We start from the raw sequence: 25,933 nt of genomic DNA, 5'->3' as shown, positions 1-25,933 counted from the left end.
TTCAACTCGTGTACGTGCGGTTGGTAAACCTTCTGCAAAAGAGGGCCAGACTGCTAACATTTTCAATTGACCTCAATTGGCGAACAGAACTTTAGGCGTGATCATCCTCAACGAGTTTGCCTATAATTTCTGAAGGTTTCAGAAGAATCTCTTGACCGAGACGAAACGCCGCGTCAGACTTATTCCAAACAAATGTTCCAATAATTGAGTTATCTTCCACGTCAGAATATTTTGCTGTGTGCCTTCAAAAGTAAATCGCACCTGGAAAGATAAATGACATTTCTGCCTTTCTGTTGGCACTTACTCAAGTAACATGATATTCCATTAGTTCTGGTCGTTAAAAGCGTTTTGGTTGTTCTTCCCAAACTTAAGTTACTTTTCTTAATGAAACAGGCCTACGCAGAGTGTTAAAGGAATTCGGATTTGTTTTCGAAGCGCCGGAAGACGTCCACCTGCCATTTTGACAAACAAACATTTTCAATTTTTAATATGCAGTTTTTTTTTTATGTTATACTGATGATTTTTCATTCAAAAAAACTCAAACAATTTCAATATTCATTTTTTTAAATTATACTGATAATTTTCCGTTTTAAAATAAAGTATAATGTCGATGTAATTTTCATTAGGAGCATAGGTATAAGCATAAGAAAATGTTATTGTGCTTATGCCCACGCAGTATTTTACTGACCAGGGCTACTGGGGGAGGAAGGTCTGGGGTTTACAAATCTCATTTCCCAACCCAAAACTTACAGTCCAAATTTTGCCCAGATCTAATTCCCAGTGCGTTAGATCTCATTTTCTCTGCCAGTGAAAAGAAGAGAAATTTTCCAGTTTACTTTTTTTCCCTCGGAGCCATTCAGCAGCCTCAGGTCAAGTTGTTAGCGAAAAGGCGTACTGGGGATAGTCCCCAGTGCATTTCTGTTAACCAGTGAAAAAATAAGAACATAAAATAACCATGAATCCACTTTTAATTCCACAGCACTGAAACCATACAATTGTTATAAGCATCTGATGCCAATTGAATCCACATCATTTTTCTTCATAGTCAGTATCACCTGCTTTCCTAATCTTCGGTTGAAAATAGTTGCTCGAGCTTAGAATCGCGTTTGCGGCAAACGACAAAGCGACAGATTCCGAGTTTATGCTTTCTCGAAAAAAGAATTAGTACAAAGATGAGAATAGTACAAAATAATTGTGGTTTTCGATGCTAATGCGAACAACTCAATTTTTCTGAGAAATTGAAAACGTAGAATAAATTTAGTCACGCAGTCATTTCTGTCGCTTGCCGTAAACCGCAATCGAGATTGCAAATCTTCTATGTCACACAACACCAAACCATCGGGTTAGGTACGGACATTATCTAAACCATACTTATTTATTTAATTACTTCAACCTCAGTAACATCTAGACTAACAAGCAGAATACTGTAGAAACGACTAGTGTGGGCGGGACTGGAATTTATATTTCTGAGTGGGGAAGGAAAGTACATACTTTTTTGTGTAAGAATTTTTCTGCCGAGCTGACACCTACTTATGTAGGATTTTTTTCTTGTCATAAATTGTGGCTACAGAAGGTTCGCTTTTCTTTTTAGAAATTGGCCATCCTCCCGAAACTCTGAAAAGATATAATGCCCATGAGCCCCCCCCCCCTCCCCCCCCAGAATTTTTGTGCCACTATATAAGGTTTGTGCCACTATATAACGTTGCCTATACAATCTACGGATTTTTGAAACAAATGCTCGTAAAAAGAACATTCGCTGTTTTCTTTATCGAGCTCCCGTACAAATATTGGTGATAAATCACCCGCCACCTCAAGTCTTCGTGCAGAACCTTCGTGATTTTGCGAGTTCATCGATGAGCTTGGTAACCTCTCGGTCGAATCATGACCGTCGAATCAGGAGAAAATCTCATTTCCTCTTAGTCGAATCATGTTAAAAAATAAATAAAATCCGGGTTTATACACAGCAATGAAATCAGCTGTAACCTTATACCGGGAATGTAAGTTGCAAAAGAAAAAAAACTAGTTATTTCTCTAGGTTCCGCAGGTTCCGCGGTTCCGCGGTCTGCAGTTCCGCAGGTTAGTGCTACCACTGGAATGCCCATTTCAATTGCAGTGTCACTGGTGTTTTGCCCAGCGTTTATCTTCTTCCCAACTTCTCCTGCATACCATCCTTGAATTTTTTTTCTCATGAAATGTTTACAGGGACGATTAACTGATACATCAAGGGGTTGGTTAAACGCAGCAGTATTTGCTGGTACAATGACTTCTGTGGTGTTATGCTTCTCTAGTAGGGCTCGTGCATCATTATTATTTTGCCCCTAAATTTGTTCTGCTCCTTGAACAGAGAACCGCAAAAATTAGTTCCCAGCAGAAATTTTAGTCATCTCGAACCGCAAAAATTTGTTCTCGCAAACCACAAAAATCACCAATCCGCGAAATAAAACTCCCGCAAAATTTAAGTGCTACACGGTACTAGAGAATTAATCATCAGTAATTTCCATGATGGAGACATTGTAAATGAATCATTGTAGTTTGAGTGAACAGCGAATAAGTCAAGACTTAAAAGATTATTACTTCTTTTCTCAGAATGTTAAACCACCTTAAATAAAGTTGTATTTTTACAATTAACTTTGCTGCTTCTTATTAGAGTTGAAAGAATAATGCAAATAATCTTTCAATGTTCTTACCCTGAATCTACCATAATTTAAAAACTTCTAACAACGGGATTTACGGATAAAAATAAATGGCCATGGCACATCTACCTGCTCCAGAATCGTCCTCAAACTCCTCCAAATCCTAACGCTTGGATGAGGACATCCCTGCAGACAATTGCAAAATGAACAGTACGCGATTCTCATTTCGGATATATATTGTACTGTACAATTTTGGATCGTTAGCGAAATTTTGTAAGGCGTTTGTTGAATGTTTTGTGTAGTTTTAGTTCGTTAAATGTGCTTTGTATTTCTGATTGTTTGTACAAAAACAGACCCTACGAATATTGACTCAACTATATGGGGATATTTATTTCTGGATTTGATGGTCAAAAATGCACCTGGGTAAAGAATAAAATCACTGCTTTTGTCCTACTTTTGATCTGACTACATTTGAGTTTTGTTTAACAATTCATCAATAGCTAACCCATGGTTCTTTTAATTTTTTTGGTCTTCAGTTTGAATTAACAAGAAGTTCCTCCATAAAAGGGCAAGCCCTTCTTTTCTCACTTTTGTGGATGTGAAATGCAAATTTAGACGCCGATCAGTCAAGTCGTTGACTCGAGTGACCTCTGAAAAAAAAATGTGCCTCATCTCATTAAAAAAAATAAAATACCATGACAACATTACAATATTTCAGTTTCAAATTTGTTTACAAGGGTTTTTAATTCCCAAAACTAAGCCACTTTTATCCGGAATGGTGGGAGAAAAGATGTATGTTGTTTGTCACTTGTTTACGCTCTGACGGTTGAATGGCAACAAAAGGTTGAGAATAGCCAGTCCGTCTTAGGGTTTTAAGGTTTTTACACAAATTCCCTATCTTTATTTATTTATTGATATGACCATTTATTTTCATTTTTTCTCTGGTAAGAGGTTAGCGTCTTTCTACATTGGCACTGCATCAAGCAAACAGAGTAAAAGACTGAAAAATAAATATCCTTTAGAAATTAATTTCACTCATTTCTTTTTTTATCAGGTGCAGGCCTAACGAGAAGAGCACGAACGGGTCCTCGGAGTCCCACGCGAGGTGCCCAATCAATGAACCTGTACAGCCCACCAATCAATTTGGTAACGTTTGCCATGCCACTCAAAACTCTCAGAATTGACTAAAAAATATGTAAATTTAATGCATTCTCTTCGAATTCAGATCATCCGACCTAAGACCTCATTAGGTGTAATTAGGTGAACGTTGCGAATGATCCACATAGCTGTCGACTAAAGTTTGGCAAACAACCGAGAAATGAGTGAAATTGAGCAATTTTAAAAAATCACTGGACCTGTGACGTTGGCTTTTTAGCTCTTTGTTAATGATTCAGTATCAGTTTGCCAAAATGTGGCAGTACTCAAGATCCTTAACAGGAACGAGAATTGCATCAAAATCAACAGTGCTTGAATTAATTCACTTGAATTGTCACATCATCATACTGGGGATCAAGTTTGGTGCCCATATGCTTTCTAACCTCCGATCAGGATCCATTTTTGTCTCGCTTGGTAAACCATTCTCAGGAGAAATGCGAAACGAAAAATAAGAGAAAATAAGAGCACCGCTAACTGATCAGACCTGGTCGAAGGTCATATATATTCCCAATAAAAAACGGTTAGCAACTACACACTGAAAATATACAACAGAATGCGTTCTTTACATATAGGCTGGTTAAGTTTCCTTCAATTAGAGTGAGAGTCATTTTGTTACATTAAGGGTTGAAGTTTTAGCACATTTTGGGTTGTTATTATAATAGCACTGATGCACAGTAGTGATCTCACAACACGCAATTGATGATTAATGCAATTTACCGCTCGCCTTTGTAAAACTTCATAAAATCCTTCTAATTGTGATAAAATACTCTAAGTGTTCGCTAAAAAGAAATGCTAGATCTATTTTGCTGAAGTGACAAAGTGAGTGCACACAATTTTAATTTTAATTTTAATACCATCGTCTCTGTTGATATTGCTAGGATGAAATCAAAATGAAATCCAAAGTATGTCACGAGCATGGTAATGACCTTTCGTACACCGGTCAGCAAGATGATCTAACAACTGAGTAACTAGGATAGAGGTTTCAGAAAGGTTCATGTGTGGCAAGGTCAGGACCAAGCTTAAAAAGTTGCTGTCTCTTTCTCTCTTAGCTTCTCTTTGAGAGCGAGCGAGACAAACTTCAATTTTTAGGGTTTCCTATACGAATTCAAAGATTACTCAAACTTATCTTCCAAGACTCTTTGAAGTAGTCTAATATAGACTACAATACCAAAGCAAACACTATCAAACTTTACAATTTCTCCCTCGAGAAAGGACCTTGGATGTGGCTGGTCACGTGACACCCAAAATCGGGATGCTTGACAAAAATTACCTCTAAGGAAGGGTAATGCAGCATGCAGTTGTAGCTTTATAAGAAAGGCCCGAGAAGCCGGCTCCGTAGTTTGTTACAACAAGAGGTTTTATAACGAAGCATTTCCACACAGACAGATGGACGCTTGAAGCAAAACTCAAACCATGATACGCGGCGATCAGAACGGATGTGTCGCTGGCTTTACGCCTTTTAACGGAGCTCGAAATGGAATGGAATAGAAAACAATATCAATTTTACTATTGCCGAATAGCGGATCACTAAGAAATTTTGGCAAAAGGATGTAGGCAGGCAACGTATTGATTAATTTGTAAATGTTCAAAATACCAACGGACGAGAGTAATGTTGCATGTGAATACAATCAGATATAATTGTAAGTTATTTTTTGTTATTTTATTCCCAACGTCTCTGCTTAAAGTAGTATTTAAATGAAAAATATTGAGCTTAGATTGCTGATTGTGATCGAAAACAATATCTAAACTGATATAAACTGCTAATTATTGCCAAGAACGTATTTGCATTTTCGTGTGAGTGGTGGAATCAGTAAAGCAGTTACTGCCAGAATTAGGGATGAACTTAGCCCGATAAGATTTCATTTTATGGAGCAAACGATGTACTTATTTCAGAAGTTTAAGCTTGAATAAGTAATACTTCTGGTAGAATTTCTGGAAACACTTCTACTCCGATCCAAGTTGCCTGGGAAGTTTTAGAATTAATTGTCAACCTCTGCTTCTTTGACCGTTTAAATTCACTAGATTCTACCAAAAGTAATATACCACTTTTGCAGAGCGTATTGAACTGGACAGAATTTTCGCATTCATCATGCTTTCGTGCCCCTTGAAAATCTCTGTTTGGCTATTGCGAACAAAATAATACAGCCAGCCCAACCCAGCTGTGGAGAAGCCGCAACCAGGGTCCTTTCTCGTGGGAGTAAGAGAGAGGACTGGCATCGAGGCTGGAAATTCTTTTATGTGAAACAATTGGGCAAGCGTGTGACCTCATGAAATCCAAATGGCAGCGCCTGGGAAATTTAAAGCGAAAATAGGGAATAATCTAATTCTTTTTTTTTTTTCCGATAGGGAAATATTATTTCCATATTTTCCAACGAAAATTTGAAATTAGATTGTATTTTCAACAACATAACGCTGAGAGTGGTAGTTTCTTTTAAGTCTAAATCTTACTAAGGCCAAGAGTATATAAATAAATTGCTGGAATCCCATTTTTATTTCCCAATCTATTTGTGTTTACAGGCAGAATGAATCGTCACGTTTCTATTTAAAATTAATTGAACGCAACTCTATCTTGATTGTCAAAAGAAACAGAAATTTCACCCTTACCAAAGCAGCCTTAAAATATACGTTTCAAATGATATTAAATTTTATGGAAGAATGGTATTCTAAACATTGGAATTCTCATTTAAGTACATGCCATGTCGGTCACGGCAACGATACTGTCCGCTGTCGTATTCATCGCAATGCTTTATTCGCCATTTGCCACTTTTCCATTCCACATTAATGGTGTGTTGGTGACCAGCTCCAGGTGTTGTCAGCAATTGCATTATGGGCGTTCCTTTCTTGGCCAGCTCCACCTCCTCTGGGGTCAAAGTGATTTCATGACTGTGTGCCCCTGGGGGAGTCTTGGTTGCGTCCTCCATCTTCAGTGTCAGTGGTCTGTTTGCAGGTTCAGTAGGTACAACACCAGAGTCTCCTCCAAGCGGTTCCCTGTAGATGTAACCGTACGTTTTGGAGTTCATCAGGATGTCTTTTGTTGCTTCAAGTTCCTTCCACACAGCACTTCCCTCTCCGTGGACGGGCATTACGGGATACCTCTGACGACATATGCCCACTCCACTAATGGGGGGAAGAAAGATACGTGTTCCACTGGCTCGAGTGATTCTGACAATTCTTTTTCTATCCAGTACTCCAACGCTATTTCTGGTGGTGTCTGCGACGTCGGTGCTTACTTCTTCTCCTGAGTAGAAAGCTGATGGAGTCAGGTAATACTTTCTACTGTTTGTGCCATTATACGCCTTTTCAGGGGTTCTGCCTCCATACCGACCACCAAGAAAGACTGTCTTCCCGTACGGCGTCCTTTCGGAGCCTTTATACTCAAGATCAAATGGGTTCCAGCTGTGAAGAGGTGTCAGGTAGATTATTTCGAGTGGAATGGCGTACGAAAACTTCTGACTGATTATATTGCATTTTCGTCCCCTCCATGAACCCTTACAAGTCTTAAGTTTCATCCCTGCCACTTTGGGCTGTGTTGTCATAGCCATGAACAAGTTTTCATCTGCAAAGCCTCGATGCCTTACGGACTGGCCCATCGCGCCTTTTTTCAGAACCTTGAACCAGCGATGATAGTAAGCGGTGTTCAGTTTACCAGATTTCTTGGGATCGATGGTGTGAGCTTGAAGATCAAATGCTTCATCCGTCAGATTACCTTGGTAGTTATCCTTTCCTGGAATCTCACTCATGAGCTCATCCAGTAGCGTAAACCTCGGGTTGTTGTACCTCTCAAACTTGAACCCTGCGTCTGAGTCTTGAGGGTTGAGTTGGAATCTTGCTGCTCTGGTGTTAGCCTGTTCTTCGTACTTTCTTTTACTTGGGAGTCTTGCATGGAACTCGTCCACTACACGAAATCTATTCAATGGGATGTCACGACTCACTGGATGACACAAAATACGATAATTCCACTGAGCGAAAACAGGGATCGTTTCATTGATGATGTCCATGATGGTGGTGGGCAGGAAGGAAAAATTCTCTAGATTGTCTTTCCTTCCAGTGTAGGAGGTGAAGCGGACCTTTTCTTGTAACTCGAACCAGGTTTTTGCGTCAATAAAATGCCTGTCACTTTCAAAGGGTTCATCGATGTCTTTTGTTGCTGTGGTCCAAGCACCTTCGAGATAGCAAAGTACTGGTTTGAAATACTTGCGGTAATCTCTTACGGTGTAATTTTGAGTTTTCCATGCTTTAAACCATTCGCGCATTTCAGCGATCTGCTCGTCAACGTTCGCTTTATTTTTGACCTCTGGCGGTACTTCTGGGAATGTGATCGGTTCTGTTGCATGGTAGGCTTTGCTAGTTCTGTTGGCCATGTACAGTCGGTAATCATTGTGCCTGGTCCTGAATTCCACTCCATTCAGCACCCCGATGAATTCTCCCAGACCCACAGTGCGGATGTTGTTAGCGTGTTCATGGATGGACAACAGCCTCCCAGAGTTTCCATGAGTTTCTGAAAAGTAGTTGCGTGTTCCTTCGCGATTATGACGTACTTGTTTCACTCCAGAGTCACCATCAGATCTGATACGTTCTTCGACAAACATCTGCTGTAACATGACTTGTCGGGACAGGGCGCCCAGTATCTGACGAAATGACTTCATATCAGCCGAAAGTTTCTGATCAGCGTCTTTGAATGCAGTTGTCACTCCACCAAGAATCTCAGCGTCGCCAAAAAATGCGCCGGGTGTAAGTGCTATGGCGAAGATCAACAGCTGTAAGGCGAGAGCCATTTCTGAATAAGAAAAGGAAAATTAAAGTCAGATAAGTTACTTTAGTTTTCATCTGGAAAGCACTAATATTGAACATCACCGGGTTTTTTAGCATCACTCGTAATTTCTTTTTCTTTTGACTCGAACATAAAGTTTATATCTTCTCATCAATGAGTTTGAAACTAACTAGGCTAAAATTTCCTAAACAAAATACACGTGAATCAACAATCTGTTAATCGAAACAATCTAAAATAGCTAATCTTGTGGCCTTTTTTCTGATAATGATCAATGATTATTTTTTCAATACATTTCCAAAATCCATAGGATCAGGCTTAGAGGGAAATAGATATTCTATTATAATTTATTAAAAGACAGTCATGAACTTTCACCCTGGATCTCTCATTATCAATGAGCAGCTGAACGGAAAAGAAACTAAATTTATATTACATATATGCCACATCTACCTGCACTAAAGTAGAACCTCTCTTAATCTCCTCAAAAGCAGCGAACTGCGATTAGGTGCCCTCTTCAGGGAAGGAGAAAAAGAAAATGATTCTAATTTCCGATGGTCTTTTCTTAGGCGCAATTTAACATGTGGGACCATGTCATGAGGGATGCATTTCGATATTGAACTCCTGATGTTGCCGTCTACGATATCGTTGCTCGATATCATTTTGAAAGCTAGAGTAAAAGTAAAACTCGATTGGTGATGTTAGGAAACACAGTTATGAAAAACAGTTATAAGATAAAATTGTGGAAACCCCAGGGGGGTTACTCGTGTGTAAATGTGACGGGGGGTCCGACGGAGCCTAATATTTTGCACCCAAAAAAATTACATGGACGTTATATTGTACACCCAAAAAAATACAAGACTGGAAATTTTAGAAATTTTACATGCAGATTATTTGAATCATGCTTTCGGATCTTGCGGGAACTTTGGCTTGAATTGCGTAAGAACTATAAGCCTGGCGGAAATTCGAACCCAAAAAAATACGCGCAGATATTTTAGACCCAAAAAAACACATGGTTAAATCTTCAACCCGAAAAAAAACAGGAGTTGAAAATTTTAGACCCAAAAAAATACGTCGGACCTCCTGTCACGTTTATACCCGGGTATACCCCCTGGGGTGAAAACCGTTATAGAGAAACATATTAATTCTTGATACTGCAATACTAAACAGTATACATATTTTAATCCACAATATAATTTACTTCGTCCTCGTTAAAGGACATTGCGATCCCACTCAAGAAAATTAAGGCATGGGTCTCTAGTTATTTGCTGGAAAAAAACAAGGGGGTGGTCTATCTTCCGAAGATTTAACCAGAAGATCGTGAAACTCCAGAAGCGTAAAATGCTTCTAAATGTTATCACATTGACATGCACGATGTATGTAAATTAGGTCACGTTAAGTTATAAAACTATAGGCAGCCTCCTGGAGGCAATAAAAAGTGGTGTCATTTTTGCTCAAAAGTTTTCTGGAATGTTGCGGCTGTAACAGGTCACGTGACCTACTTTACATACGTCTTGTATGTCAATATTAGGGAGCTTAAGATCCGACGACGGCGGGTGTCTGCGACGGCAGCTATGACCGTGGAAAACTGGGGAGAGGCCGCCGTCGTAAGGCGTGAAAAGTAAACCTTAAGAAACCGACCGGAGGACGGCTACGAGTTGAAGAAAGGGTTCAATAATTTTCATTGTAGTTATAGCTTCGTTTAGATCGGCTCGTGGCCCTCTCCTTGAAAGCTTTGACGACGGAGAAATTTCAGGGGCCGATTTCTTCTCTTGTACGATTAAAATAAGTCGAAAAATCCAGATTTTTCTTTTTCTTCTACCCATTCCATAAAGATTCTCCCATTTAAAATTACATATTTTCAATGCAGGTAACAAGACAACATGTAAATATGCGTACAGACAATTCCAAACCAGATTTAAAACAAACTTGTAAATATTAATAATAACAATTCGTTGAATCATCGCACCATTCCACAGCCATAATCACGTCGTACCACGACATGATTATGACTAAATGGCATATAGTTGAAATATTGTATCTTCTTCATTAAATGCTGCATAGACGAAAACTTGGCTCTGCGATGATTCCTTCGCCTTTTTCCTTGTTAATTCAAAACTGTCGGATGGATCTGGATCAAAACAAGCTCGATTTTCTGTTGTCAACAAACTGAGCCGAGATTAATGTTGAATGTTGACTCGTTATTTCGATGAAGGACGACTAATTCGTCTAATTTAGCTACAACACAACAGAATTCAAACAGGGTATTTAATGATTGACTTTAATACATATTCCTAACAGTACATCAAGAAAAAAAGAAAACTTACTGCTTGTGGTTTGCAATTGGCGGCTTCGTGACAGAGCCACAGTCCATGTGGTCATCGACAGCCCGCCAACATCGACAAAATGAAACGGAGATTAATCCTTCAAAAATCTTTTTCTCTTCATGAAATACTCAAATAAAACGATCCACTAAGGTTGAAAAACCTTTAACTATCGAAAGTATCAAAGAATTTCGCCGAATAAGACCTAAAATGGGATTATTTTACTCACGTTTTAGACGCGACGGCAAACTCGGCATTTTGACGTCGTAAACAACCCCGCTACGGCGGGAAACTTTTCACGACGGCTGTCCGGAAGTTATTTGGCAACTTTTTTTACTTCCGCCCGCCGTCATAGACACCCGCCGTCGTCGGATCTTAAGCTCGGTAATATGTTGACATTTGCAACCATATTATGCCGCTCAAGTCTCACGATGGTACGTCTAAATCTTCAGAAGATAGACCACCCCCTCGTTTTTTCGGTAAATAACTAGAGACCCTTGCCTTAATTTTCTTGAGCAATTGCGTGTGTAAGTGTAAATTATCTTTTTTTCAAACACAACCTGGCAAACGTGTTGTTTTACTACTTACCACATTAGCATTAACAAAATAAAATTGAAAAGCTTTTAATTTGAAATATTTAATCGCCTTGCACAGCCCACCTCTTCAGTCGCTTGTATTCAAACAGAAGTAGTGTCCTCTGACACAAAAATGTTTGTGTATGTTCAGCAAACTAAAGAAAAGTTAACGCGCTGTCGACAAATAAATTGAGTAAAACAGCTGATCAAGTGGCTGTGTTAAGTTAACAAGCGAGATAGAACGCACAAAAAGGTTTGAATTTGCCAACCTGTTTGAATAAAAACGTCTGTTACACCAGCCACTCCTTCTGCTGCTAAAAGCTTGTTCGAGATCCAATGATTGTTTTATCAACAGAGTTGATAGCTAAAAGTGGCCTTCGTCAGAGCGAAAACACATAAATAAATTGTTAAATATCCAGACACATAAATAAATTGTTAAATATACAGCAAGGCATAAATCTTACTCCAAAATGTTTTCCTCTTTAATATTAGCCCTTCTTGCCAGTTGCTTTTCAGTTTTTGAGCTTTTAAGAAAACTGTACATTTATTCACATCAACGACTTCTTTCTCAACGGGTCAGCAAATTCACCATGATTAATCAAAAACTCGAGCATCATGATAAATAGCAGCCTCAAAGATAAATGACATTTTTGCTTTTTAGTTTTCACTTACTCAAGTTACCTGATATCCGCAAGTTTCCATCCATTAGTTTTGATCGTTTGAAGCAAGCATTGACCATGGTTGACATCTTTTTGGTTACTCTTCTCAATAAAACAGTCCTATGCATGCAAAGTTCTGAAAGGAGAATTCGGATTTGTTTTCCGAGCGTCGGAAAGACGTCCACCTGCCATTTTGACAAACAAACATTTTCAATTTTTAATATGCAGTTTTTATATTATACTGGTGATTTTCTGTTTAAAAATAGAATGTAATCTGACTCGCTTTATTTTTCACCAGGAGGATAAGTATAAGCACAAGAATATGCGTACGCCACACTTCAGTGACGCTCTTGAGGGAGGAGGGGTGGGGATTACAAATTGCATTTCCAGGACCAAATTGGGCTCAAATCCCAGCTTCCAATTTAGCCCCAGATCCAATTCCCAGTGCGTAAAAAATCCTATTTTTCTAGGAAAAAAAGGGTAATTTCCAGTTTACATTTTTCCTCTAGCCCTTCAGCAACCACAAGTCAAGCTGTTAGAGAAAGAGCGCACTAGAAATAGCCACCATCGATTTCTGTAAACCAGTTGCATTATCGATGGGAGTTAATACCCTATCACATGGAGGCGATAGACGCAGTTTAGCATGTGGGACCATATCATGAAGGAGAGATTTCCAGATTGACTTCCTGATGATATCTACAATAACGTTGCCAGATTTCATTTGTGATTTCATTTGTGATGATAGGAAACAAAGTTATAAAAGACAGTTATTAAATGAAATTGTGGAAACCGTTATAGAGAAAGATGTTAATTCTTGATACTGCAATACTAAACAGTATACATATTTTAATCCACAATATAATTTACTTCGTCCTCGTTAAAGGACATTGCGATCCCAATTACGTGTGCTAGTGTAGTTTATCTTTTTTTCAAACACAACCTGGCAAACGTGTTGTGTTACTACTTACCACATTAGCATTAACAAAAGAAAATTGAAAGGCTTTTAATTTGAAATATTTAATCGCCTTGCACAGCCCACCTCTTCAGTCGCTTGTATTCAAACAGAAGTAGTGTCTTGCGACACAAAAATGTTTGTGTATGTTCAGCAAACTAAAGAAAACTAAACACGCCGATGACAAATAAATCGAGTAAAACAGCTGATCAAGTGGCCGTGTAAAGTTAACAAGCGAGATAGAACGTACAAAAAGGTTTGAATTTGCCAACCTGTTTAAATAAAAACTTCTGTTACACCAGCCACTCCTTCTGCTGCTAAAAGCATGTTCGAGATCCAATGTTTGTTTTATCAAGAGAGTTAATAGCTAAAAGTATCCTTCGTCAGAGCGAAAACACATAAATAAATTGTTAAATATCGAGACACATAAATAAATTGTTAAATATACAGCAAGGCATAAACCTTACTCCAAAATGTTTTCCTCTTTAATATTAGCCCTTCTTGCCAGTAGCTTTTCAGTTTTTGAGCTTTTAAGAAAACTGTGCATTTATTCACATCAACGACTTCTTTCTCAACGGGTTAGCAAATTCACCATGATTAACAAGAAACTCGAGCATCATGATAAATAGCAGCCTCAAAGATAAATGACATTTTTGCTTTTTAGTTTTCACTTACTCAAGTTACCTGATATCCGCAAGTTTCCATCCGTTAGTTTTGATCGTTTGAAGCAAGCATTGACCTTGCATTGGTTGACATCTTTTTGGTTACTCTTCTCAATCAAACAGTCTGCGTACGCCACACTTCAGTGAGAGTCCTGAGGGAGGAGGGGTGGGGATTACAAATTGCATTTCCAGGACCAAATTGGGCTCAAATCCCAGCTTCCAGCCCAAATTTAGCCCCAGATCCAATTCTCAGTGCGTTATATCCTATTTTTCTAGGAAAGAAAGGGTAATTTCCAGTTTACATTTTTCCTCTAGCCTTTCACCAACCACAAGTCAAGCTGTTCGAGAAAGAGCGTACTAGAAATAGTCACCAGTGCATTTCTGTAAACCAGTTGCATTATCGATGGGAGTTAATACCCTATCACATGGAGGGGATAGGCGCAGTTTAGCATGTGGGACCATATCATGAAGGAGAGATTTCCAGATTGACTCCCTGATGTTGTCTACGATAACGTTGCCAGATTTCATTTGTGATGATTTCATTTGAGATTTCGATTGGTGATGATAGGAAACACAGTTATAAAGACAGTTATAAAATGAAATGGTGGAAACCGTTATAGAGAAACCTATTAATTCTTGATACTGCAATACTTAACAGTATACATCTTTCAATCTATATAATAATTTACTTCGTCCTTGTTAAAGGACATTGCGATCCAAATTGCTTGTGTAAGTGTAAATTATCTTTTTTTCAAACACAACCTGGCAGACGTGTTGTTTTACTACTTACCACTATGTATTAACAAAAGAAAATTGAAAAGCTTTTAATTTGAAATATTTAATCGCCTTGCACAGCCCACCTCTTCAGTCACTTGTATTCGAACAGAATTTGTGTCCTGCGACACAAAAATGTTTGTGTATGTTCAGCAAACTAAAGGAAAGTTAACGCGCCGTCGACAAATAAATCGAGTAAAACAGCTGACTAAGTGGCCGTGTAAAGCGGTTAACAAGCGAGATAGAACGTACAAAAAGGTTTGAATTTGCCAACCTGTTCAAATAAAAACGTCTGTTACACCAGCCACTCCTTCTTCTGCTAAAAGCAAGTTCGAGATCCAATATTTGTTTTATCAACAGAGTTGATAGCTAAAAGTATCCTTTGTCAGAGCGAAGGTCTTACGCTCGAAACGTCAGCACTCGAATTTCTTAACGGTGGCCAATTTACCTTTAGTTATCAACTCTGTTGATAAACCAAACATTCGTTTCTACTCTCCACCGACGTAGCACTGCAGTTTCTTTAGAAATTAACCTCCTTACTTAAGATCCAAGCCTGGTTAAAAGGTCTAGGAAGAGACCCCATTGATCATAAACTGATACAAAAGGATCCAGAGATAGCGAATATATATTGACATACACTCAGTGCTCATATCGGAGACTGATCAACGTTTTTAGAAAGGTTGTCATTTGTCATTAATCGATCAAACGGATGAACTTTGCCTGTTCAAACATAGACTCATCAGGTGTTCACGAATCGATAAGTTACAAACATACTGAATTCTTTTCTTCTTTTAACTAAATGTACCTGTCAATAGAGGGCCATTAATTTGAAGACTGCAAATATTTTAAAATCACACTGAAAGGCCTAGTTGTCTTCCCAATATGAATCTTTTAGTTCAATTTAAACGACAATGTCGCCTGAATAACCAAAACTATTTGTAACAATGGAAACGTTAAACAGAATGCAGGATGCAGCAAGTTTGTCTCATGAACCTAGTTTAATGGCCTTAGCTCCCACGAGTCTCCCGTAGCTCAGTGGTAGAGCATCTGAACTTGTGATCGGAATGTCTTAGGTTCGACTTCTGTTCTGAAGAGAACTCGGATTTTCTTTCTCGGAGTATGCCTGCGTCACTGACTGAAAAAGAACATGTATCAAGTACTTTACCAGTTTATACAAACAAATGTTAGTAGTGTTTGGTTGTAGATGGCCTGTCCTGCTGGCGCTTTGATGCTGCCTTATTTGAAGGCTACAGATGACCAGGATGCAAATAAATTCAGGCAACTTGAAGCTGAAAAATTGTCCACTTTTTTTCAAGTTGTTCCTATGTGAATAAAAAACCAATCTTTAAAACTGAGTATGGTTTGCTCCCCCTTTGAATAATCATGTGCTATCAGTTTTGTTCTCAGTGCCGCCGGCTCTGATCAATTTTTTCACGATTGCGCAAACGCACTTTGTTTAAATCCACCCGAAAGGGGTACCTTCTCAGCCTGGAGGTATATAAAAAGGTAGGGATTTCACGAATTGAAGTATAGAAAAGGGTAGGGAAAACTGCTTTTAGGTATATGTTTTAAACTTTGGTTAAGAACCCCCCAAACTATCGCACGGTAGGCCGAACGACAGGAAACTTGAAGGGACTTAACAAAACAAGAGGCGTATAAATGTTTTGGATCGGATTCTTATATAGCTGAAAATCTAACTCGCAGAATACATGCTTTAGGGAAAGTAACCTTATTCTTCGAATTTCCGAGCTGTTGTTGGTTTCCCGAAAAATGCTAGCTGCCGTTATTTCGCAGTTTAAACAAAATGTTTGTGCCTCTGAAAATAAAAGGATTTCCAGTGCTACGAAGGTTTAAGGCCACATTTTGGCAAAGAAAATCCAGCGTTTCATCGCAAATTTGTCCGATGTTTTGGCTGCAAAGAAAATCCCAGTTTCTCATCGCAATCAATTCCGATGTTTTGACAAAGAAAATCCCAGTTTTCATCGCAATTAAGTCCGATGTTTTGGCAAGGAAAATCCAAGTTTTTCGTCACGTTTAGTCCTAATTTCAATAAGGCAGGTAAAGCCGTTCCAATTTCAATTTTATTTTTCACACTACAACGAGATTCAATACAATACATATAAAACAATAAACATTTATATTACAAAGGATGATTAAAAAGAATTAGGATAAATTTGTTTGGTTTAGTGTGAACAGTGCCCAAAGGAGCATGCTGCTTTCGAGTTGGGCACTGCTTACGATGGAAGAGAAAATTATTTGGAAAGGTTTGAAGAAGAAAAAGAGCGTGTTTAGCGAACGGATGACGGTGAAGAACTCTACATTACTTTTGGTTTATAAGCAAATTTTTTCCTGTATTTGGTTTTAAACGAAGAAGCGGAGTTTGATTGCTTCATGTTACAGTCTATTGTTTCCCGTATTTGTGATGCTGCGAATTGAAAAGTGTGACACACTATGCGATGTTAAATATCTGGTATGCCAGATACCAGCTATTAATTCGCCGGCATTCGCCTAGTGTGCCCGTTCACGCGATTTTATACGCTCATCGCTGCGAATTTCCAGCAAAGTCAACCAATCAGGTTGCGCTCAGGTTCCCTCAGGAACAAGGTGCCGCGATCAAGCAGCGAAAAAATCGCCAAATGTGTCCGCATGAATCGGAGGGGAAAATCGCTTGCGATCAAATTTGCCGTGATCGGCGATTAAAATAGCCTAGTGTTGGCAGAGGCCTATTTTCCGTTGTATTCGATGAACTGACGGGCGCGGACACGGGCGAGAGGAAAAGAGACTGCCTTGAGTCGAGACACACTGTGTGAGCATGCGCCACGGTTATCTAGCAACCGAACTATGTGGGCTTACTAAATGACAGCGGAATAACTGTAAACGAATGTGCGAGGGGCAGTGGGCTCAAGTCATGGTCAGCAAACAGCGCTTTGTAAGCGTCGTCCACGACTACGGACGGCGGTTGAATCAAAGTCCGTTTCGACCCAGGGCAGAGGTCTCTTTTCCTCTCGCCCGTCAGTTCAGCGAATACAACGGAAAAGTGGCCTCTGCTAGCAGGGAAGTATAGAGTGGGTTATTCCATGATTAGATTAATCGAGCTCTGATTGGTCAGTTAAGAGTTGAGTCGCGGTGGTATTGGTTATGAAGAGTCAATAACATGAGGACAAATGTACATTTATTCACATCAGTGACTTCTTTCTAAGCGGGTTAACAAATTCACCATGATTCATCAAATACTCGAGCATAATGATGACCAAGTTTTTCAATGTTATTCACGAAGATCGCCTTCACTACTTCCTTTTGGGTCTTGAACGCTGCCCCTGTGAAGATACATATACCTCTGCATAAGCATTACTGTTTTTTTTACAAAACCAAAAGAAATGCGTCAAGTTAGCAGCCCGTATCTCGGGAATAAAATGCTGATTCCTCAACTTAGAGGTGGGTCAAACGAATATTGCCAAACAGACATAGACAACAAACGGGAGGCAGAGTGGTCTTGTGGTTAGAGGCGCGGACTCCTAATCTGGACGCTCCAGGTTTGAGTCCCCTATCTAAAGACTAGCTGGATTTGTTTCATGGTAGCTCCCTGTTTCAAATCCTTGGCGACGCTTTGTAGATAGCCAACTGGCAAGCCTCCCTGCCAGTTGGGATTTTTAAAGAGTTTCTGTTCTGTTTAAAATATTTGTTTGATATATACGGCCCCACAAGCTTCTAGCTCTAAATCTAATCGTGTGCAAATAAATTTCCTTTACTTTTACTTTTTTACATTTGGTTTTATTCACTCGAATCTCTTTACGGTGGTCAAATTACTTTATTAACTCTGTTGATAAAACCAAACATTCGTTTCTACCCCCCTCCCCCCCCCCCCCCCTTACCAACGCAGCACCAAACAGCCCCGGCGGAAAGTGTACCTAGGTCCTCAAAGGAAACCTCCGCGTATTTAAACCAAACTTATACGAATACCGCCTTTTTTTCGCTTTAAACCCGTGCTCCCCATTTTGGATTTTCTGACGATATTGTTAATTGAGGGAATAGTTTTGAAACCTTGCCATGCCAACAATTTCGCTGCAATTTATGTTGGAAGAGCCGCGACCGTGCACAATCCTTTGTTTTAATGTTCACATTACAGTTGAATATCTTAACTTGAACGTTTCTATTGGTCAGTTGCTCTAACACATTTCAAAATCTATTGTCGTGTGTGCACGGTCATGGTCAAAAACGCTAACAAAAACATATACCAAAGAAGTTTGTTAGCCTTCATAACAATTGCCTTTTACAAACTGTGATGAGTTTTATGAGACCACCCGAAAACAACGATCGTTTTGGTAATGATCCGTTAATATAAATGAAGACAAAAATTGCTTGAACAGCCTGTGGTCTGAATGCAAAGAGTTTTAACTCTTTCAAGACGTTTTCGCATAAACGTTTTGTTCCTAGAGTTAAAAGTTAACACTGTGCATAGTTTTTAATTAAAAAATTAGTTATCAGAAGGATCAATGTAAGGTCCTCCCTGCTTCTGCTGTCCGATTCTTTTTTTATTATTAATACAGCAGAGTTTTCATTAACCCTCTACCTTGTTGCCATCTTTGGCGTGAGGCTTCTGGTGTCATGGCGGAACTTGGCGGAGGAAACTCCTGAAAAAAAGAGCATGTGTCAATCTGTCAAGATTCGTTATTTCAACGCCAGTTAACTATAAAAATTCATGATTTACCTGATAAATAGATTATGAGAAACGCAAGGCCTTAGGAATAAAGTACCTTGAGCACTTTCCACATGGTGCTAAGCAAGGCGTAAATTTCTTTGGGCTGAAGAACACCAAACACGGCTCCAACTCGGCTCAGTGGAGGCGGTAACCAACTCGCCTAAGCAAAAAAAAAAAAAAAACAAATCCAAGTCAACCACAATTTTGGTGTGGTCTTAACTACGTACGCTATGATTACCGCTAAGTGACTAGCATCCCATCCAGGGGTGGGGAGCTGGGGTAAAAATGCTTCCTAGTTGCTTCATTCATATTATCGGAACAGTACTGATGAGCTATTTGGCCAGTCAAAATCATTAGATTGGCACGAATTTTTACGTTGCAGTTTTAAAAATTCAAAGACGCACTGTCAGTATACATAATGGTGGACACAAGAAGTGATTTGGTCAAGATTACAAGACAAAGTGACAGTGTATAATTGTGAAGCAACGAAACTAGTCTCCGTCGCAGCCGTTCTGTGTCTCGTGGGGAGGAGCGTTGTGTGACGAGACACGGAACCACTGCGAGGGAGACTTCAGCGAAACAGACGACCAAAAAAATCCCTTACCTTGGTCATTATATCAGTGATGAAACACGTGACTTTAAAATGAAGTGATGATTGGTCAACTGATGTGCCTCTGTACACTTCCCAGTTGGACATTATAGTTGCAAGCAAACTGGACACGAGAGGGCTGCACTTGGACAGCGATGACACACCTAAAGAACACAATACACAAGAAAAGCTGTCAGGTGAAAGGTATAAAAAAACACGAACGATATGAGCCAACAGCTTTCAAGGAAACGTTTAAACTATGAGCCTACTTGCACTGTCTATGCTAGAAAATAAAACACGTGTGGATTTTAAGGCGCACTGAAAATTTGCATCTATCTTGCGGATGAGAGAAAAACACGAAATATTCGCATGCTAATTAGATCACCCATAATTCCATCGGGTCGCATCGTTCGCACTTTGCAGGGAGCAACGTTCTTTCAATCGTCACAAAATCTAATGTAGAGTTGTTTTTTATTTTCATTTTTATTTATTTTACCACATAAGTTACAAAACCAAAATGCGGGCGGAAGAATAAAGATTACCGAGAAAGCGTTAGGAGAAACCATAGGGCTTATAGAACAAGCCTCCCTTATTGCAGTGCTATGACACAAAAGGTTTAGAGACTGTGAGACAGTTGATAGAATAACAGTTGAAACAACATTTGAAAAACAAAAACAATAACATGTAAGGTTAAAAATGGCGTTAAAACATTTACTAGTTGCTATATTTTTTAAGGCTAGATTTAAAGGAGGAAAGAGATACCGAGTTACAAATGTGTAAAGAATTAAAGTACTTAGGTCTTTGAGGTTAGGGTTAGTCGCTGATGAAAATCTTTCACTTATCAACAACTGTTTGAGTAATAAACATCTCGTACTAACCTCTGGCAACAATGCTTATAAGAGCCCACAGAATCGGATTATCATCAAAAGTTTTCTTTATACGTAAATCACTGCAGGGAAAAAAATACGTTTAGTTAGGTAAACTGATACAGTCATCCTCATTTAATGGGCTTCAGTGATTTGTTGTATTCAGGCCCGGCACAGGGTGCCCCATGGATGATGGCTGTTCCGGTTTTTGTAACGTGAAGCAACTTGGAATATTGCTTTTCCTCTCTGGATGGGATGCCATTCCATCACAAATGGGTATTCATTTTACATCTTGATACTGTGGAGCAACTAGAGTTCTTGGGTGCTTACTATTTACGCGAACCACCCGGATGGAAATTTTCGGCATAAATACGAAACGATGTAGCTTGTCTTAACAGAAGATGGATAACATGCAAAATGTATGAACATCAGCTGTAAATCGCAAAAGGAATAATAAAAATGCATCACTTTGACCAGAAGCCCTTAATTTCAGAAGTACTCCAAATGGAATGATGCGTACCATTTGACTTTCCAACTGAAATTTCCGGGTCTTCCATGTAAATGGTAAGCACCCCTTGTCAAAGAAAGCAACCCGGTCCAGAATCCAAGTATCTGGACCGAATCAAAATCCATTGAAAGTCCAAACACATGATCATCATGTCTCCAAAGCATAGTAAAGCAAAAGCGACTAGACTAAAATGACTGACCCAAGATGTTTCGGTTTAATCAGAGACAAGTTCTCCTACTGAATCATGTTAACGGGAGAACAAAACAAAACTGGAACAAAAATGTATTTCTTTTGGTCGCATACGGCGCGGAAAAATATTAAGTCGCTTTGGTTGGTAATATGAAGAATCGAACAAAATCGAAAGAACCGATAATTACAGTACTCGCGGGTATCGACTACTCACCATAAGGCATGCCTTAGTATCGATTACTATGGTATCGCTATTAGCCGCCTTACCGTTCAATAGTGAACTTGAGGCTGTCATCATCCGGCCAATCAAAAGTGATCGGAATAACATCCGGGCAGACAATCTCCATTAGCAACAGAGCTAAAGAATCCACGTATTTATGATGGAGGGTTAAATTTGTGTTGTCAGTATCTTCCTGGTCGGAGATGCAGCAAAGAGTGAAAACCATATCCGTGAATAACTGGCTAGTTTGAAGCCAGGCTTGGAGCTGAAATAAAAAATGCAAAGCAAAAAAAGCAAAAAAACAGGTCCCGGATGTTCGAAAGCTGATTAACGCTAATCCACGATTAAAAGTTCACCAAGACCGCTGGATAAAAAGACAAAAGACGCATTTATACAGGGTTAGCCTCAAACTGACGTAAAATATTCACAAATGCCAGTGAGAAGGTGAACTTTTCAAAACTGTGTGTTGTGTTTTATTTAAGGATTCAGCGCTTTCCTGCTAAAATTTGTGAATATTTTGCTTCAGGTTGAGGCTAACCCTGTATAAATGCATCTTTTGTCTTTTCATCCAGCTGTCTTGGTGAATTCGAAACTGGACTATTGTAAAGAAAAGTCTACGTCAAAACTAAGGGACGAAATCTTTTGGGGAAATCGTTATTGATAAGTAATTTTAAAACTCGAATCAAAGTTCATACAAGTTTACCCAGGATTAGCTTAATCAGACTTTGAACTCCCTCTCTCCCCCCCCCCCCCCCCCCCACCCCACAGACAGTATAAAGTCCAGCGCTCATAATTGACTGACATTCTCCGGTATGGCAAGTAAAACGCGTACAAAATTTACCTCAGTTCTATCGAGGTTTTTTGCTCGGTTGTTTTTTTCAATATCACCAACAATTCCACTGAAGAACACAGACGAAGGAGTGAGAGGAAGGTGAGACGAGATGTGAGGATTTCTGTTGCGTTCCAATAATGAAACTCTGATCTTTGTTAGGTCACCTTCAAAATCATCTGGTTCAGCTGCAAAAATACAGAAATAAATAAAAAATAAAAATACACAAATAGATAACAAAACAAACTTAAAGATAGCCATGATGTACCGGCTGGAACTCTCAATCTCTGCTTATCCCCATATAAACTCTTCAAACAAAGTCATCAACAATTAAAACCTGGTCCTGGTTGTTCAAAGAGCAGATAACTCTATCCAGTGGATAAATCGCTATCCAGCCGATAAAATGTGCTCCAACCAATATATTTTATACGCTGGACAGCGACTTACCCGCTGGATAAAGTTATCTGCTCTTTGAAAAACCAGGGCCTTGAACCATTACGGTAATTATAATGAAAGGTATTGAGTCTTTCACTGAGCACAATAGAAGTGACTTCAATCTAAACAGAAAAAAAAAATCCCAATATCGAAAAACAAATGTCATCAATATCACAGGAAAGAACCGTTCAACAGCTTTCATGTGAATAATTGCACTTTAGGATTGCATCCGTATACTCCAAGTTCAGAATCACATTAGATTACTCAGGTTTTCCTCTAATCTATTCTAATCGATGACTGCAGGAAATCGCTTCTTAAAGTTATCAGACCAACCGTAGCATGTATGTATCACATCCGTCGAGAACTGGGAACTACCATTCGAGACGTAAGGGTTGTGCCGCGCCATTGATACAAAATAATACTCGATATCAACGCTCGATACTCACAAAAATCGATACTCTGTATCGATTTTTTCGATATTATACTAACGTCACCGCATGTCATAAAATGTTATCCCTTCGCATTGTTCCTTTTTTTTAGAGTTCGTGGCGTGTTTTGGACACATACAGTGTCAAATGCGCCACCTTGTGTTTGAAAAGGTGAATCAACGGCTTTAAAACCATAACGTAGGAAAAGACAATCGACTTCTAATAAAAATTAATGTATTTACCCTACCTGGAGAAATCCCACCAAACAATGGCACATGTTCCTGTGGATAAACAGATTAAATCATAAATCCAAAATTAAGTGTGTTATTGTTTATCTCATGATGAAGGTAATCATTTAGAAAGCCCATCGTAACAATTGAAGTTGGACAGAGCCTAGCATTAAGCAGTCAAAAGTTTTCGATCTTCAAGTGACTAGCATAGCCAGAAAGCAAAAAACATACTGCCATTCACGTTCTGCAATTGACTAAAAAAATACTAAAACGCTACATATTTGTACAAAACCGAATTCAAAGGTTTATAATTGTTTATAATTGCCTGTCAGAAACTGAACTTGACAGTGGTGTTCTATCTCAGGTTGTAAACTGCACTTTATTTATTAACTTGCGTAAATATTTCGCTCGATGCTATCTTTTACCTTTTGTAGAATCCCTTCCACTAGCAGTCTCAATAAATACATCCTACATCTGTCATCTTTAGAAAGCAGAAGAAACAATTTCCTACAAAGTTTGATGCACTTGACGGTATCTGTCGAACACAAGAAAGGGAGCACTCTTATTATGACATTTAATCAGTGGTCATTTCAATAAAATTTTTATACTTGAAGATTACGAATTGTCCCTTGTTTATAAAGAAAAAAAAAGTTTGATTGAATCGGCCCATGAACGGGTGTGACGAGTGCTAATAAAAGTTTTCTTAAAATCAGAACAGAATGTTAAACTGATTTGAGTTTTTTTTTATATCACTCTCTAAAAATACAAGAGAAACACATTTTAAGAAACCAAAATGGAGAAGAATGAGGTACGTGATTTCTTGTGAGCCTGGGAAAATCGTGATACAGAGACGGAAAAAGGTAACAATTGGTTTAATCATACATGTCAAATTTAGCGATTTTCATGCATAAGGTATGGTAGGGGTATTACGACTCCGATTTATCAAAAAGTTGAACAAAAGATACTTTTCCTTGCCTGATATTTTTCCATCTTCGTTTGCCAGTTTATGAAGCAACTTGTAGAAGAATCCGACACAGTTGCTGCATAATTTCATCACGTTGGAAACTTTCTCCGGAAGAGTTTTGTTGAAGGACAAAAGAAGTTCAAGAGACTTTAAAGAAACTTCCAAGTTGTGATGAAGTAATAAGTTGACAAATACACTGTGATGCTTTTGAAGGGACGATGAAAAGTTTGACCTGCAAAATATTGAAGAAAAATGAAAATTCCTTCAAATGTAGTACATCCGTCCTGTCACGTGAAACCAAATGATATTATACGAAAAAATATAGGCTCTGACAGGGGAAAAGAGAAAATCAAGAATGTACAACAATAGAGTGTAGTCCTATAAACCATAAAAAATCAATTCCTTTGCTTTCTTTGAGAAGTTGAATTTCTGCACGAATGTGACATTTAAAACTTTTTCGCCTGATAAACGATTCAAACCAGCAATGGAATACCTTCTCAACTCGGCGTAATTAAACATAAGTAGTCATGATCTATACTATTTCTTTGCCTAATTGTACGCATGTATGTGAGAATTTCTTTAGGACTTTTTCAAATGGGAAGTACTGCAAACAGTTGCGGTTTTTTTTATCTGTTTAACAAACTGATCTGCATTATTTTAACGATCAGAAAAAAAAAGTCGACGCATTCTAAAATACCAGTGCATCAAATGTTATAACCCTGACAGTAACTATTGCTGGTAATTTGCTTACCTGAAAACAAGTTCACTCTCCTTCGTAACGAACATGAGATGGTGGAAATTCCTCAGCAAACCCAAAAACTAAAACAGAAATAATCAAAATTGATGTTATGGCTGATTGTTTGTCATGAGAGCATAGTTAGTAAAAGCAATGATTATGAAGCCTGACAAACTTCTTTGTTATACATTTATGTTTTTGTTAGCATTTTTGGCCTTGATCGTCCACAAACCACAATAGATTTTGAAATGTATTGGAGCAACTGACCAATAGAAATGTTCCTGTTAAGCGGATATTCAGCTGTAGTGAGAACGTTAAAACAAAGGATTGTGAACGGTCGCAGCCCCTCCGACATAAATTGGAGCACCATTGTTGTCAACTTTGAAGATGGCGAAGTTTCATAACCAGTCTTTCATGACGGGAAGCGTAATTAAAATCGTGATTGGCTATTTGTTATAACAGTTACAATAAAGAAAATTAAAATGATATACATGTACACATATCGTTTATGTATTAAAGTGTTTGGATGGTTGACGGAAATTCAGGTCCCAATTATTACTTTTCATAAACAAAGAACGATTGAACAATGAACAATGAACTTGGCTAAAACAGGCAAAAGTACATGTAGACTGGTTTATGTATTAACGATGAGTGCATGGTATTTAAGAGCGGACCTCGAGACATTGCAGCGCTGGTCAGCGGTAGATTCCCACGAGAACATGCAATGTTTGGGGTGGTCCT

General features: G+C 38.7%; 2 protein-coding genes across 4 annotated transcripts in view; both read right to left on the bottom strand.

The window, feature by feature from the left end:
• Positions 1–6,256: 6,256 nt before the first annotated feature.
• LOC146483970 (uncharacterized) lies at positions 6,257–13,818 on the bottom strand. Of its 2 annotated transcripts, XM_085105078.1 has the most exons (3): positions 13,748–13,818; positions 12,134–12,296; positions 6,257–8,565 (listed from the first exon to the last, which is right to left on the bottom strand). In XM_085105078.1, the coding sequence occupies exons 1-3, from the start codon at positions 13,766–13,768 to the stop codon at positions 6,452–6,454; spliced, it is 2,298 nt and encodes a 765-aa protein (XP_084961204.1). In that variant the 5' UTR covers positions 13,769–13,818; the 3' UTR covers positions 6,257–6,451. The 2 variants fall into 2 exon arrangements, with proteins under 2 accessions (XP_084961204.1, XP_084961205.1); XM_085105079.1 differs by lacking the exons at positions 12,134–12,296; positions 13,748–13,818 and adding an exon at positions 9,007–9,072.
• A 3,836-nt stretch (positions 13,819–17,654) lies between these two features.
• The window catches only part of LOC146483969 (integrator complex subunit 5-like), a 23,357-nt gene continuing 15,078 nt past the window's right edge, over positions 17,655–25,933 (bottom strand). For both annotated transcript variants that reach the window (XM_085105294.1, XM_085105296.1), the window contains exons 15-25: positions 25,208–25,275; positions 24,468–24,688; positions 23,918–24,027; positions 23,510–23,543; positions 22,412–22,587; positions 21,618–21,835; positions 20,666–20,736; positions 19,803–19,951; positions 19,254–19,358; positions 19,070–19,130; positions 17,655–17,816 (exon numbers count right to left, since the gene is read on the bottom strand). In XM_085105294.1, the coding sequence (XP_084961420.1) occupies positions 17,713–17,816; positions 19,070–19,130; positions 19,254–19,358; positions 19,803–19,951; positions 20,666–20,736; positions 21,618–21,835; positions 22,412–22,587; positions 23,510–23,543; positions 23,918–24,027; positions 24,468–24,688; positions 25,208–25,275 (1,317 nt within the window). In that variant the 3' untranslated portion in view covers positions 17,655–17,712. The remainder of the gene's footprint in view (positions 17,817–19,069; positions 19,131–19,253; positions 19,359–19,802; positions 19,952–20,665; positions 20,737–21,617; positions 21,836–22,411; positions 22,588–23,509; positions 23,544–23,917; positions 24,028–24,467; positions 24,689–25,207; positions 25,276–25,933) is intronic.

The sequence above is a fragment of the Pavona decussata genome, unplaced genomic scaffold (assembly GCF_977016875.1).
Source record: "Pavona decussata unplaced genomic scaffold, jaPavDecu1.1 SCAFFOLD_37, whole genome shotgun sequence".
NCBI classification, from domain to species: domain Eukaryota; kingdom Metazoa; phylum Cnidaria; class Anthozoa; order Scleractinia; family Agariciidae; genus Pavona; species Pavona decussata.
Note: the sequence above shows the minus strand (reverse complement) of the source record. Positions and strands in the feature narration are given on the sequence as shown.

Bases quoted from the DNA above. Each gene is read 5' to 3' on its own strand.
- LOC146483970 (XM_085105078.1), bottom strand. From the start codon at position 13,768: ATGGAAACTTGCGGATATCAG. The intron at 12,297-13,747 runs GTAACTTGAGTA...TCAAAATGGCAG, and splicing joins TGGAAACTTGCGGATATCAG to GTGGACGTCTTTCCGACGCT. The intron at 8,566-12,133 runs GTAACTTGAGTA...TTTCTTATTCAG, and splicing joins TGGAAACTTGCGGATATCAG to AAATGGCTCTCGCCTTACAG.